This window comes from Pan paniscus, chromosome 19, assembly GCF_029289425.2.
Source record: "Pan paniscus chromosome 19, NHGRI_mPanPan1-v2.0_pri, whole genome shotgun sequence".
In the NCBI taxonomy this organism is placed as follows: Eukaryota; Metazoa; Chordata; class Mammalia; order Primates; family Hominidae; genus Pan; species Pan paniscus.
In genome coordinates, this window is record NC_073268.2 from 22,390,001 (window position 1) to 22,405,156 (window position 15,156).

Here is a 15,156-nt window from a genome sequence, read left to right on the forward strand (position 1 = left end):
GATTACAGGCATGAGCCACCGCGCCCAGCCTTTATTTTGAAATGGAGTCTTGCTTTGTCTCCCAGTCTGGAGTACAGTGGCGCGATCTCAGCTCACTGCAACCTCCACCTCCCAGGTTCAGGCGATTCTTCTGCCTCACCCTCCCGAGTAGCTGGGACTACAGGCACGCCACTGCACCTGGCTAATTTTTGTACTTTTAGTAGAGACAGGGTTTCGCCATGTTGTCCAGGCTGGTTTTGAACTCCTAACCTCAGGTGATCTGCCCACCTTGGCCTCCCAAAGTGTTGGAATTACAGACTTCAGCCACCATGCCTAGTCTTTTCGGAATACTGTGAAATGCTATTTATATTCTGTCCTAATCTATACATGATTTTCATATTGGCTCCAATATTTGTTTTTTTGAGACCAGAATCTCACTCCGCTACCCAGGCTGGAGGTGCAGTGCTGCGATCTCCGCTCACTGCAACCTCTACCTCCGAGGCTAGCAATTCTTGTGTCGCAGTCCCCCAGGTAACTGGGACCGCAAGCGCGCCACCATGCTCAGCTCATTTTTTGTATTTGTTTTTAGAGATGGTGTTTCCCCATGTTGCCGAGGCTTGTCTCGAGCTCCTGAGCTCAAGCAGTCTGCCTGCCTCAGCCTCCCAAAGTGCTGGGATTACAGGCATGAGCCACCACACCTGGCCAGGGCTCTATAGTTCATGTTCACATCACATGTTACTTAGGGGGAAAAAAGGGAAAAAATGACCCAGAGTGTAGCATTTATGCTATCTGTACTAATCTGTGTTTCTGAATTTCCTCATTTAATATTAAACCAAAATAGATCTGAAAAAAATAACTACCTTAACACTTAGCATCTAAAAGAAAAAATTCTTTAGTATCATTAGATGTGTTCTCAATGTCAGATTTCTCAGATTGTTCAATTTTTTTTTTTTTTTTTTTTTTTTGAGACGGAGTCTTGCTCTGTCGCCCAGGCTGGAGTGCAGTGGCGCGATCTTGGCTCACTGCAAGCTCCGCCTCCCAGGTTCACGCCATTCTCGTCTCAGCCTCCCGAGCAGCTGGGACTACAGGCGCCCGCCACCATGCCCAGCTAATTTTTTTGTATTTTTAGTAGAGACAGGGTTTCACCATATTAACCAGGATGGTCTCGATCTCCTGACCTCAAGATCCGCCCGCCTCTGCCTCCCAAAGTGCTGGGATTACAGGCTTGAACCACCACGCCTGGCCTCAAAATGTTTTTATGGTTGATTCCTTCAAATAAGAACTAGCTTTTCCTTTACCTTATTGATGTGATGCCTTACACTTACTGATTTTTTTGTATGTTAAACCGCCCTTGCAGTCTTGGGATAAATCTCATTTGTTCATGGTGTATAATACTTTTAATATGCTGCTGAATTTAACTTGCTAGTATTTTATTGAAGATTTTTACATCTATATTCATAAGGAATATTGGTCTACAGTTTTATTGTGTCTTTGGCTTTGGTATCAGGATAATGCTGGCCTCACAAAATAAATCAAGAAGTGTTTCCTTTTTTTGGTTTTTTGGAAGAGTTTGAGAAGCATTTGTGTTAATTCTGGAGAACTTGCTTTTATTTATTTATTTATTTATTTTGAGACAGAGTCTCACTCTGTTGCCCAGGCTGGAGTGCAGTGGCATGATCTTGGCTCACTGTAACCTCCGCCTCTTGGGTTCTAGCAGTTCTCGTGCTTCAGCCTCCCAGGTAGTTGGGATTACAGGCATGCCTCAGCCTCCCAGGTAGCTGGGATTACAGGCGCACACCACCACACCTGGCTAATTTTTGTATTTTTGGTAGATACGGAGTTTCACCATGTTGGCCAGGCTGGCCTCAAACTCCCGACCTCAGGTGATCCACCTGTCTCAGCCTCCCAAAGTGCTGGGATTACAGGCTTGAGCCACTGTGCCTGGCCAGAACTTGCTTTTCAATATAGCTTTCATGCCAACTTTCTGTGTGACCTTAATCAAATATTTTTCAGGCCTCAGTTCCTATATCTGTAAAAAGATATGTAATTGAATTAAATGCTCTTGAGTGCATCTCTGTCAGTTTGTTGCCCTACACTAGGGTCTAATTTGGTAGAAAGATGTTTGCTTTCATTATAACAACTTGTTATCAAGGATGAATTTCTCCGTGAAATTAATAGAGATATAGACTGGAAAGCTGAAGGAGCTTTAAGAGGTTATTTGATTTAGTCCTCTGCCTTTACAGCAGCAAATTATTTTCTCTGCCCCATAGGTAGAGTAGTTAAGGTCCAGAAGGTTTAAATGATTTACCGAAGGTGTATAACTAGTTAAGTGTCAGAACAAAAAAAGCTAGACCTCAAGTCTGTTTACCACAGAGCCCATCGTACACACGTGGCCTTTTCTGAAATTAGGATAACTAGGTAAATGATCTTTCTTCTGTTTTTCTTCCTCTGTAGGTTTTTTGCCCTGACATCTCTTCGTCTTGTGTTTTTACTTGCATTTGGCTTGATGATCATTGTGTGTATTGATCAATGGAAGAACAAAATCTGGCCTGAAATAAAAGGTGAGTTTGGTAGCATTTAGAACAATCTGAACTGAAGATGGCCTTTCCTATAATTTGTACCTTTAGTATTAGGGGTTTATGAGGAGGTGTATGGAGCTGGGGACTGTCTTTTGAAGTCTGAATCATTTGCTTTAGGAGGCACTTGAAGGGCTTGTGCCCCAATTATGGTTCCTTAGAGCTGGGTTCTGCCCTTCCCATTGTTACTAAGCACAGGAAATCTGCACTCACCACCTGAGTTATTTTTGCCAACATAATGGCCTGAGGAATAAGTAGTCCTCAAATGAAAAATAATAAATTATCGTTATTGGACACTGCATCTTTATTGAGGCAGTACCTCTCAGGAATTCCTTTTACATTGCTCACTTGCAAAACACTAGGCTAGGCAATTGTGACTTATAGAAAGTACCATGATGGCCGGGCGCAGTGGCTAACGCCTATTAGTAATCCCTGCACTTTGGGAGTCCGAGGCGGGTGGATCACCTGAGGTCAGGAGTTCGAGCCCAGCCTGGCCAACATGATGAAACCCCGTCTAATAAAAATACAAAAAATTAGCTGGGCATGGTGGTGCATACCTGTAATCTCAGCCACTAAGGAGGCTGAGGCAGGAGAATCACTTGAACCTGGGAGGCGGAGGTTGCAGTGAGCCGAGATCGTGCCACTGCACTCCAGCCTCGGTGACAAGAGCAAAACTCAGTCTCAAAAAAAAAAAAAAAAGTACCATGACATGTGGTGTCTTTTTAAAAAGCTAATACATACATAAACCAATGAAAAATTAAGTGACAATTATAGACCAGCACCACAGATGTCACAGTGCAGTATGTGATTGGTATACTTAGCATGTATTTTTTCCCTAGCCTGAGAGTGGAACAAAGCAAAAGATTTGAACAGATTGAGAAAAAAGTCTGTTTCTAGAGAGTCCAGTGGCTTGATTAGTCTGAGGAACCAGAAGTTGCAAAGCATTTCCTGACATCAGAGAATTGATCATATGGCCAGGATGAAGGTTCATTAAAGGGAGTGCTAGGAAATAAAACTGAAAGTATGTTGGGATTAGGTTTTTTGTTGGTTTCTTTTCTTTTCTTTTCTTTTCTTTTGAGACGGAGTCTCACTCTGTTGGCCAGGCTGGACTGCAGTGGCGTGATCTTGGCTCACTGCAACCTCCGCCTCCCAGGTTCAAGTGATCCTCCTGCTTCAGCCCTGCTAGTAGCTGGGATTACAGGCACGCGCCACCATGCCTGGCTAATTTTTGTATTTTTGGTAGAGACGGGGTTTTACCATGTTGGCCGGGCTGGTCTCGAACTTCTGACCTCAGGTGATCCACCCGCCTAGGCCTCCCAAAGTGCTGGGATTACAGGCGTGAGGCACCGCACCTGGCGCATTCTTTTTTTTCAGACAGAGTCTTGGTCTGTCACCCAGGCTGGAGTGCAGTGGCGCAATCATGGCTCACTGTAGCCTCAGCCTTCCGGGCTCCAGCAATTCTCCCACCTTAGCCACCTGAGCAGCTGGGACTATAGGCACTTGCCACCATGTCCAGCTAAGTTTTGTATTTTTTCTATAGATGGGGTTTCTCCATGTTGGTCAGGCTGGTCTTGAACTCCCAACCTCAGATGATCCGCCCGCCTCGGCCTTCCAAAGTACTGGGATTACAGACGTGAGTCACCGCGCCCAGCCCTATTCTTATTTTTTAACAAACTAGGTCTCACTGTGTTGTCCAGGTTTTGGAGTACAGTGGCGTGATCATAGCTCACTACAACCTCAAATCCCTGGGCTTAAGTGATCCTCCCACCTCAGTCTCCCAATTAGCTGGGACTACAGGTGCATACCACCACACCCAGCTAAGTAAAAAAAATTTTTTTTGAGACAGAATCTTGCTTTGTTGCTCAGGCTGGAGTGCAGTGGCGCGATCTTGGCTCGCTGCAACCTCCACCTCCCAGGTTCAGATGATTCTCCTGCCTCAGTCTCCTGAGTAGCTGGGATGACAGGCGTGCACCACTACGCCCAGCTAATTTTTTTGGTATTTTTAGTAGAAATGGGGTTTCGCCATGTTGGCCAGGCTGGTCTTGAACTCCTGACCTCAAGTGATCCGCGTGCCTTGGCCTTCCAAAGTGCTGGGATTACCTGCGTGGGCCACCACGCCCAGCCGATAATAAAGATTAATTTAGTAGCATTTTTAGGACCACATGGAAGGAGGAAAAGTGGAACAGGATGACCTGTTAGGAGACTGTGGCAGTGTCTTTGTGAGAAGTAGTCAGAGAGGCCTCAGTGAATACAAATGATGGATGGCCTGGAGAGCTGTGAATAAGGAAGATCAAGACATAAATAGTTGGGGCCAGGTGCAGTGGATCATGCCTGTGATCTCAGCACTTTGGGAGGCCGAGGCAGGAGAATTGCTTGAGCCAAGGAATTTGAGACCGTCCTGGACAACATGGCGAAACCTTGTCTCTACAAAAAATAAAAAAATTACCCAGGCATGGTGGTGTGCACCTGTGGTCCCCAGCTACTTGGGAGGCTGAAGTGGGAAGATCCCTTGAGCCCTGGAGGTTGAGGCTGCAGTGAGCCGTGATCGCACCACTGTACTCCAGCCAAGACAACAGGGCGACACCTGTCTCAAAAAATAATAATTGTTATATATGTATAATAAAAGACATAAGTGGATGGGGGTTAAAGCTAAGAGAGTGGCAGAATGGCATTACACTTAGCAGGCAAAGGCAGACAGGAAAGTTGGTTTGAAGGGGTGAGAGAGGAAAACTGATGTAGATTTTAGGCAGGTTAATTTTGAAGTGTTGGCAAGATATTCAAACCAGAGTATACAGGTTTTAAATACATGCCCATCATATTTTATAGAGACTTCAAGGAATCGTGTAGTTCATCTGCCTATCTAATGGCTGGTGAATATCAAAAGACTTATACATCATTCAGGTAGATAATGGGTCTCCCCATTTTTTTTTTTTTTTGGTTAGAGACAGGGTCTCACTGTGTTTCCCAGGATGGACTTGAACTCCTGGGCTCAAGTGATCCTCCTGCTTCAGCCCCCCAAGGAGGCAGAACTATAAGTGAGCATCACTACACCTAGCTCTGGGTCTCTTTTTAAAGAGAACAGGCAGGCTGGGTGTGGTGGCTCACACCTGTAATTCCAGCACTTTGGGGAGGCTATGGTGGGTGGATCACCTGAAGTCAGGAGTTCAAGACCAGCCTGGCCAACATAGCAAAAACCTGTCTCTACTAAAAACACAAAAATAGCCAGGCGTGGTGGCAGGTGCCTATAATCCCAGCTACTTGGGAGGCTGAGGCAGGAGAATTGCTTGAACACCAGAGGTGGAGGTTGTAGTGAGCCAAGATCGTGCCACTGCACTCCAGCCTGGGTGACAGAGTGAGATTCTGTCTCAAAAAAATAAAGAGAACAGGCAGATTTCGGCTGGGTACGGTAGCTCACGCCTGTGATGCCAGCACTTTGGGAGGTGGAGGAGTTCGAGAGCAGCCTGGCCAACATGGTGAAACCCCATCTCTACTAAAAACACAAAAATTAGCCAGGTATGGTGGCGTGCACCTGTAATCCCAGTTACTCAGGAGGCTGAGTGAGCTGAGATCACGCCACTGCACTCCAGCCTGGGCTACAGAGCAAGACCCTGTCTCCAAAAAAAAAAAAAAAATTAGCCGGGCATTGTGGTGGGTGCCTGTAGTCCCAGCTACTCAGGAGGCTGAGGCAGAAGAATGGGAGGCGGAGCTTGCAGTGAGCCAAGATCGTGCCACTGCACTCCAGGCTGGGCAACAGAGCGAGAAGACTCTGTCTCAAAAAAAATAAAAACAACAGGTGGATTTCTAGGGTTGGAGTTGTTACAACGTACCTTGTGTAGCCTGGCACAGATTGATGTGTATGGGTATCCCAGACACACTCAAGGGGTGAGATGGACCATTTTTCTTGTACACCTTGGCTTTCAGCTGAGGTCATTAGAAGGGGGCTCAAATAGTCCATTTGGACCTCCCTTCCTTCCCCTCGAAAAATGAGTAGGCATAAGTGATTATTCCCTTGTCTGCAGCTCCCTAACTGGCAGTATAACACAGTGTCTCCTTTTTTATCGGCTATTACTGTTTTCTTTTCCCCAACCTATTAAAACTTGAGCTGTCAGACCAACAGCCTAACATTTTCATGTTTAGTTTTCCCTACCAACTAATGCTGGTGTTTGTTTTAATATTGTAGTGCCAAGACCCGACGCATTAGACAATGAGAGGTATGGAACACTAATTAAATCCCTTTTTGTTGCTCTGATTCATTCTCTTGTAATATTCTGGTTACATGTTGTTAACCCCATGTTCTGGACACACAGTGTAAACTGAGAACCTAGGCTGTTCCAAATGATCATTTTAACACATCCTAAAGTTCAGGCAGCAATATGTTGAGATGGCCTGTGTCCTCTGATCTTTACAAGAGAAGTTTCTGAAAAAGAAGCATTACAGTGCCCCATAACCTGACATGCCAGGGAATCAGCTGCATTATTCAGTCCCAGTGAGAAAACTTAAAGGCAGCTAACTTCATTTGTCTCCCGGCTTTTATACCAGGTCATTTAGTGTTTTCTGTGACCTCTGGCTATTTAAAGTTCCCGGTCAGAAAACACATTGGTTCCTGGCATCAGCAAGTCAAAGCCAAAGATTCCTCTTGTGTCTTACAGCTCCTGCTTTCATTTCTCAGTTCATCCACTCCATTTGTTTGATCCAAGGAATTTTCTCTGCTATGGTTTATTTTGGTTTTGCTTTATTTATTTTCTTTCTAAGGGGCACATCCACCATTTCCTCCCCCTTAGCAGCAGTGGTGTCAGTCAGACTATGCTCACTTTTATCCCTGGATTGCAATCACAGGGAATTGGAATGGTCTGAGTGCAAGGAAGAAAACGTTTCTAAGCACAAAGGGCCTTGGAGCTGGGGGCAGGTTTACACACGTGGATTGGGCTGCTTGCTCATAGGGTGGAGTTGTCAGAACAAGTTTGTCCTCCTTGTACCTAAATTCAGGTTTCAACCTGGTGAGCCAAGAAGAAAGTCATGCTTCACCTCCAAAGCACCTGGGCCTAGTCACTCCCCAAACCCCATTTAAAACCGGAAGCACTGGCTGCCTGCACAGCAAGATGGGGGGACCCTCAACACCCTCCTTTCACAGCTCCCCCTTCTCTCTCCCGTAGCTGGGGCTTTGTGCACCCTCGGTTGCTCAGCGTGCCCGAGCTCTGCCACCATGTAGCTGAAGTCTGGGTTAGTGGGACCATTTTCATAAGGAATGTTTTGCTTTTCAAAAAGCAAAACCCAGGCAAGGTAAGACTCTTCCCTTTTTCACTTTCATCTCTGGCCTCTCAATTCAGTTCATGCTAAACTGAAACAGCTCCTTTACTATGTGTCTTCATTCAAGAAAGTAAAGACTATGATGTTCATAGAGACAAAAGGAAGCTATAGGAAAGGCCTTCTGACCAGCCATTAGGACTAACACAGGAGCTTGGTGACTGCTCATTTGGTGTGGTTGCCACTTAGATGAGGCCGTTTTCTTGCTTCAGGATGGGAAAGAAAGCTTTCTTGTGTACATTCTGTGTCATATTAAATATGTGATAGGTTGTTGTGTTTTTTTGGGTTTTGTGTGTGTTTCTGTTGACTTAAAAAACCACCACCAACATTGCTTTCAGAGAGAATTTTTGGCTAAGTCCTATTCAAACCAATTTCTTGGCAGGAAAGGTGCAGCCCTATGGGGTTAGCCATGTAAAAGGAGTTTGAATAGAAGGGGACATGCTCCTTTTCTTCCCAAACAGAATCACCTTTGGATGCAACAGTGGCTGCACGTCCATGCTTGACTTACAGTCTTTCTGTCATATCTCTACCCTAACCCTTCACACCCACCCCAGTCCCCTGCCATGTGACAGAAACTTAATACTCTTTCTTGATTCCCCAGTTCTGCTTGCTGAGCTGTGGGATACTGACCTTTTTGGCTGTCTTGGGCCGCTACGTCCCTGGGCTTCTGCTGTCCTACTTGATGCGTAAGTATGACATATACCTCCCCTACAAAGTATACCCTGCTCATAGCTTTCCAACTATGGCTAACTCTAGGTGTGGGGAGAGGACTTTTATATTTCAATTCTCTAGGATATGACCTTTGCATATTTTCATGACCTGTTTAGTGTCATGAAAATATCCTTCTTTAGCAGGCTCTCCACATACAAAGTTCATTTCTTACCAAGTCAGAAATTGATGAGGGTCCACTAACATATATTGTTTGTATTACCAACTATAAAGGACTGCCTGTCCCTGTTTAAGGAGAGAATTTTTAGAGCCAGGGTATTGTCAGCAGAACATAACTCTTAGGGGTTTCTCTGGTAGGTTCTATTTATGCCAGAGTACTTTTTTCCCACTTGGAGCATAGTTTTGTAAATTTAGTTACTTCCTGTTGGCATGTACTCAGCTTGCTTGGGGCTGGAAGAACTAAGTACTTATGCCTGTGGCTTTTGTATATCAAAACCTCGCATGATTTGTTGTGTAATTTCCATTTATGGCTCAGTGACACCCATTGCCAGGTTCTGCCCTTGGCCTGTCAGCAGCATACTGTGCTGTGCACAACCCTGCAGTAGGCTTTGTGGGTGGCTATAGAAGTCCCTGCCCTCAAAAACTCCTTCATGTGTAGGGGAGACTGGTGAAGATGACTGGCAGACTTGGGCAGATCTGTTCCACACTTTGTGTCCAAGCCCTAAGGACCAATAGCAGCGCTACAGTTGGGAATGTTTTTTGCAGCCCCTTCTCCATTTTGTCACTGTTTCCCATGCCTCCTCACAGTTGTCACTGTCATGATGTGGCCCCTTGCTGTGTACCACCGACTGTGGGATCGAGCATATGTGCGGCTGAAGCCAGCTCTGCAGCGGCTAGACTTCAGTGTCCGTGGCTACATGATGTCCAAGCAGAGAGAGAGACAATGTAAGTGTCATGGTGTCATTCTTTCCACTTAACGCAATTTGGGGCGAAAAGGAGAAGCCCATAGGTCTGACATACTGGGTGGGTCCTCAAAAGTGGAAGTGGGGGGTAGTTGGTGGGGGTGAGGATTGATAGGTAAAAATGATATTCTGTTCTAGGGAAACTTGTGCAGGCTTGCCAGTTTTTATCATTTGTAATCCTAGGCTCCCGTTTTAAACCTATCTGATAAAAGCTCTTTCAAGTTGAATAAAAGCTAGACAGTGAAGATAAATTCCTAGTATTTGTGTTTTTTTTTTTTTTTTTTTTTTTTTTTTGAGACAGGGTCTCATTCTGTTGCCCAGGCTGGAGTGCAGTGGCATGATCATGGCTCACTGCACCCTTGACCTCCCAGGCTCAAGTGATCCTTCTACCTCAGCCCCGCCAAACCCTTCAGTAGCTGGGACTACAGGCATGTGTCACCGCATCTATCTGATTTTTAAATTTTTTTGTAGAGATGGGGTCTCATGTTGCCCAGGCTGATCCTGAACTCCTGGGCTCAAGCGATCCTCCTGCCTTGGCGTTCCAAAGTGTTGGGATTACAGGTGTGAGCCACTGTGCTGAGCCCAGAGCAGATCCTTTCAACTCCTAAGCCTGGTCTCTTCACTAGTAAAAGCTGCCTCCCAAAGGTGATTAAAAACTGCTACCTCAGAGGTTGTAAGTGTACTAGCCTGAGATCCATGCAACACAATGATGGTAGTACAAACTTTTCCCTCCCTTGTGTGGTCTTGTCAGGTTTTGTGTTTTATGGAGGCCTGGCCTTCAAAGAGCCCTGCACTTGGTCACCAAGGCCCAAGTCCCCTTGGGGCAGCCAGTTGAATAATACCAGTCCTCAAAAGTCTGATTTAACAAGGTGTGCATCTCCTTTTGCCCTCTCTTTGATCATGTCCACTTAACACCTTGACATTAGGTCTGCCTTTAGCCATCCAGAGAGTTGTTGACAAAGCCTGGTATTTGATCATCTGACCAGAATAGAAATGTGTGCCAGGCCGGGCGCAGTGGCTCACACTTGTAATCCCAGCACTTTTGGAGGCTGAGGTGGGCGGATCACCTTAGGTCAGGAGTTCGAGACCAGCTTGACCAATATGATGAAACCCCGTCTCTACTAAAAATACAAATATTAGCCAGGTGTGATGGTGAGCACCTGTAATCTCAGCTACTCAGGAGGCTGAGACAGGAGTATCGCTTGAATCCAAGAGGCAGAGGTTGCAGTGAGCCGAGATCGCTCCATTGCCCTCCAGCCTGGGCAACAAGAACAAAACTCCATCTCAAAAGAAAAAAGAAATATGTAGGGTCTGGTGGAGAGGATGTTGGAAGCTGAGATATTTTCTCCAGTGTTTTCAACTCACCTTGCATTTAGGCTCAGCAGCTCAGCCTTCTGTTATTATTATGTAGGCTTAGAGCCAGATTCAGAGAGGCTCTTTGTTTTGTGTTCTGATTTTATGTCTTTAAAGTCCAAAGGGGATTTTACGCTGGGAGAAGGTATCAAGCAAGACTTTGTGCTCTTCCCACAGTACGCCGCAGAGCTCTCCACCCAGAACGAGCCATGGACAACCACAGTGACAGCGAAGAGGAGCTTGCTGCCTTCTGTCCTCAGGTATCTTGAGTGTGGGAGCTGCTTCACTGTCCAGTTTTTTCTTTAGCTCCCTTTTAACCATCCGACAGCTCACATTTAGGCCATAACCAGGTTTGAGGCCTTAGACTCCCCTTGTTCCCAAGACAAGGAGAGAAGTGAGACTTTGTTCCTAGATCTCAATTTTTTTCTTTATCATATCATTCCTGTAATCAACCTAGGTCTCAATTAGAGCCTGATGCCCAGCACCGCTCTTCCGTATCTCTTTTTACCCTACCATTATGGAAGAACTTCTGGAGCTAGTATGATCATCTTTTAAACAGCCCAGTTCACCCTTGGGTCTGTGCAGTATGTGTATCCTCCTACCACTTTGAAAAATTATCTCTGGATCAATTATTTGCCTTAAAGTAAGTGGGTAATTGACTCCCCCAAGACTGCTTTTCTTCCTGTGCTTAAGAGGTTATGAATGAGTGTTTTCTTTGGGAGAGCAGCCTAAAAGGGGTCAAGATTTCTTTTGTTGTTGTTACTTTCACATGTATTGATTAAAAAAAAAATAAAGGGGAGAGGGAGTTTTCAACGGGAAGTTACCATCTATCCCTGGTTACATTGATGGCCTTCGGATAACTAATGCTAGCTGATTAGTAAAGCTGTACCTGGTGACTACACCTGGTTCCTGATGGCATTATCTCACGTTTGTTGGTCTTTTCCTAAGCTGGACGATTCTACTGTTGCCAGGGAATTGGCCATCACAGACTCTGAGCACTCAGACGCTGAAGTCTCCTGTACAGACAATGGCACATTCAATCTTTCAAGGGGCCAAACACCTCTAACGGAAGGCTCTGAAGGTGAGGGGAGCCTTTGACCTCAGTTGATAATGGCTCTGACTGTTGCCTCTTAGCTTCCCTGAACAGAGGGGATACTGGTGCTTGCTTCTCTCCTGTTTTCTGAGCTATGGATCAGGCGGCAGAGCAGCCTGAGTGCTGTGGCTACAGCCAGGATGGCACTGCTGCCCTTCTTGAAGACTTTAGTTCCTTAGTAGCCTCAGGCACTAGCCTCACAGGGGACATAGAAGAGAGGGGGAATTGTGTAGAGATCACAGCCATCTATAAGTGGAGGGGAAAGTTACACCAGTCCCATGGGTTTATTTCGCCCTGAGAAAGCCAGGGTGGGAAAAATCTGGTCATGTGGGGCTGGGGCACAGGAGGGCCAGGTAGGTGCCATGACTCAGACACTTCTGTATTCCACCAGACCTAGATGGTCACAGTGATCCAGAGGAATCCTTTGCCAGAGACCTTCCAGACTTCCCTTCCATTAATATGGATCCTGCTGGCCTGGATGATGAGGACGACACTAGCATTGGCATGCCCAGCTTGATGTACCGTTCTCCGCCAGGGGCTGAGGAGCCCCAGGCCCCACCTGCCAGCCGGGACGAGGCTGCGCTGCCGGAGCTCCTGCTTGGTGCTCTGCCTGTAGGATCCAACCTCACCAGCAACCTTGCCAGCCTGGTCTCCCAGGGTATGATTCAGCTGGCCTTGTCAGGGGCCTCCCAACCAGGCCCTTCTGGAGCACCTGCCCAGAGAGCAACGAGAGGCTTCCTCCGGTCCCCCAGTTCAGACCTGGACACTGATGCTGAGGGGGATGACTTTGAACTTCTGGACCAGTCGGAGCTGAGTCAGCTGGACCCTGCCAGTTCTAGGAGCCACTGAGGCAGAGACTCCTTTTGGGAGTCACTGTGGTTTAGGTTTTTTTCTCCCCATCCCACTTAAGGTGATGGGGCAAGGGAAGAACTCGGCTCCCCTCCCCTGAATTATATTTGTATGCTGGGTGGCCTGGCTGATGCTCAGAGGCCTCCTTAGAGAGGACACTCACTCCCCTCCCACCAGCTGGATGCCCATTTCTGAGCTCAGTCACTGAAGTGAGAGTGTGCTCCCCCAAGGGAGGCTTCTCTCCATCAGGATGGTACTTTGGGGGAACAAAATAGTCAGGGATATTGGTTCCCCTTTGAGGAGGTGCTGCTGTTTGCTTTTAGGTATGAGTGCTCAGGGGCCCTCACTGAAAGAGCCCATGCCTGCCTTCCTCCTTTCATCGCCTCTCTAGAGCCCCCAAAGTCAGGCAGCAGCTGGAGTAGTTACATTGTCATCATCTTTTTTTTTGAGACAGTTTCGCTCTGTTGCCCAGGCTGGAGTGCAGTGGTGTGATCTTGGCTTTCTGCAACGTCTGCCTTCCAGGTTGAAGAGGTTCTCCTGCCTCAGCCTCCTGCGTAGTGGGATTACAGGTGCCCGCCACTATGCCCGGCTAATTTTTCTTTTGGTATTTTTAGTAGAAATGGGGTTTCACCATGTTGGCCAGGCTGGTCTCAAACTCCTGACCTCAAGGGAGCCGACTGCCTTGGCCTCCCAGAGTGCTGGGATTAGTCGTCATCTTTTGTTAAACCAGGATTTGGTTTTTTTCTTTTTTTTTCTTTTCTTTTTTTTTTTTTTTTTTTGAGACAGAGTCTCGCTCTGTTGCCCAGGCTGGAGTGCAGTGGCACGATCTCGGCTCACTGCAACCTCCGCCTGCCGGGTCAAGCGATTCTCCTACCTCAGCCTCCTCAGTAGCTGAGATTACAGGCATGCACCACCATGCCCGGCTAATTTTTTTGTGTTTTTAGTAGAGATGGGGTTTCACCGTGCTGGCCAGGCTGGTCCAGAACTCCTGACTGCAAATGATCAGCCCACCTCAGCCACCCAAAGTGTTGGGATTACAGGTGTGAGCCACTGTGCCCAGCGTGATTTTTTTTTTTTTTTTAAAGCAAACTTGTCCTTTGGTTTTGCAGAACAGGCCTGCTCCCTCTCCTCTAGCCCATCATTTCTTGGGGCCTGAACCCCAGTGGTCCAAAGTATTGCTTGTGAAATTTTAAAAATGTGAATATGATGTGGGGATGGGCCTCTTCTACATTACCTTGGCCCAGGGGGATCAGCTGGCTGGGAGGATTAGTGAGCACCTCTGTATTTTGAGGTCTGAGTCTTCTGGAGCTGTGTAGTTAATCTTCGGTTTCTGATAACCCCTGGGTCCATCTGGCCATCAGCCTCAGCAGTGAGCAAAGCAATACCATACTCATTTCTATGTTCCTGTTCCTTCCTCTGCTCCTCCTTTGGAGAAGCAGTAATTCATGGGGGATGATACAGTCGCACTTTACAAATGGCTCCATGTCATTCATCCCAAGGGCCATAATCTCTTGCACCACCTATTCTTACTTCCTGTTCAGCTCCTTTACAGCTTTTATTTTCAACTGCTTCCCAACTTGGTGGGGCCTCCTTTAAGGATGAGCCAATAGTAAGAATGTGGCTGTAATCAGCAGAGACCCCTCTGAGGGGTATCTGTTCTGCAGCCCCTAGTAAAATCATGTGATGTGAGACAGAAACCTAAACATGGTACTTGATTCTAAACCTGTGCCAGTCTATAGCCTCTGCCTCCCCAATCAGAGCTCAAGCCAAACGCTTCTGTCCTCTTTCCTTCTGCATTAACCCTTTGCTGATCCTCAGGGGCCACTCCCCCAACACCCCTGTACTTGGGTGAGGGATGTTGGACAGAGCCTGTTTTCATGTACTGCAGGTGGGGGTGTGCTGACATGTTTGCTCTTGGTTGATGGAGAAGGTACAGAGGCCAGGGAGTGAAAATGGTTGACAGAAGAGGGAAGAGTTAGGTGTCTCATAGTCACTCATAGTGGGGTGGTCAGGGGTAATGGCATCTCCCCACTTTAGGCTTCTCAAACAGACTTTTGACACCTCTCTTCTCAAGTTCAGAGCTCTGATGTGGAAAGACAGGAGGTGTGGGGAAGGAGGGGGATTTCGTGTGTTTGCATGAGTGTGCGCTTCAGGCCTTGGGAGTTGGCAAGAGGGAGGGAAGGAAGGAGAGCAAAATCTTCGGAAGGTGTTTCTTGTACCTGAGGGATCCTGCCCTGAATCTCCATAGTCTCCACTGTGAACTGAGGAGGGGAGGGGTGTGCTGGGGAATAAATCTTGTATGAGAACAATCTTTAAGAGACTGATGCTGAATGGTGTCCTACCCTTGATAGGTCTTCTCTTGTAAATCTGA

At 46.8% G+C, this 15,156-nt stretch overlaps 1 protein-coding gene across 1 annotated transcript in view; it reads left to right on the forward strand.

Moving 5' to 3' along the window:
• RETREG3 (reticulophagy regulator family member 3) overlaps nucleotides 1-15,094 on the forward strand; it is a 29,670-nt gene extending 14,576 nt beyond the window's left edge. The window contains exons 2-9 of the mRNA XM_003813897.5: nucleotides 2,434-2,540; nucleotides 6,736-6,766; nucleotides 7,709-7,835; nucleotides 8,461-8,545; nucleotides 9,336-9,473; nucleotides 11,021-11,103; nucleotides 11,792-11,924; nucleotides 12,328-15,094. Coding sequence (XP_003813945.1) covers nucleotides 2,434-2,540; nucleotides 6,736-6,766; nucleotides 7,709-7,835; nucleotides 8,461-8,545; nucleotides 9,336-9,473; nucleotides 11,021-11,103; nucleotides 11,792-11,924; nucleotides 12,328-12,785 — 1,162 coding nt within the window. The 3' untranslated portion in view covers nucleotides 12,786-15,094. The remainder of the gene's footprint in view (nucleotides 1-2,433; nucleotides 2,541-6,735; nucleotides 6,767-7,708; nucleotides 7,836-8,460; nucleotides 8,546-9,335; nucleotides 9,474-11,020; nucleotides 11,104-11,791; nucleotides 11,925-12,327) is intronic.
• Nucleotides 15,095-15,156: the final 62 nt, after the last annotated feature.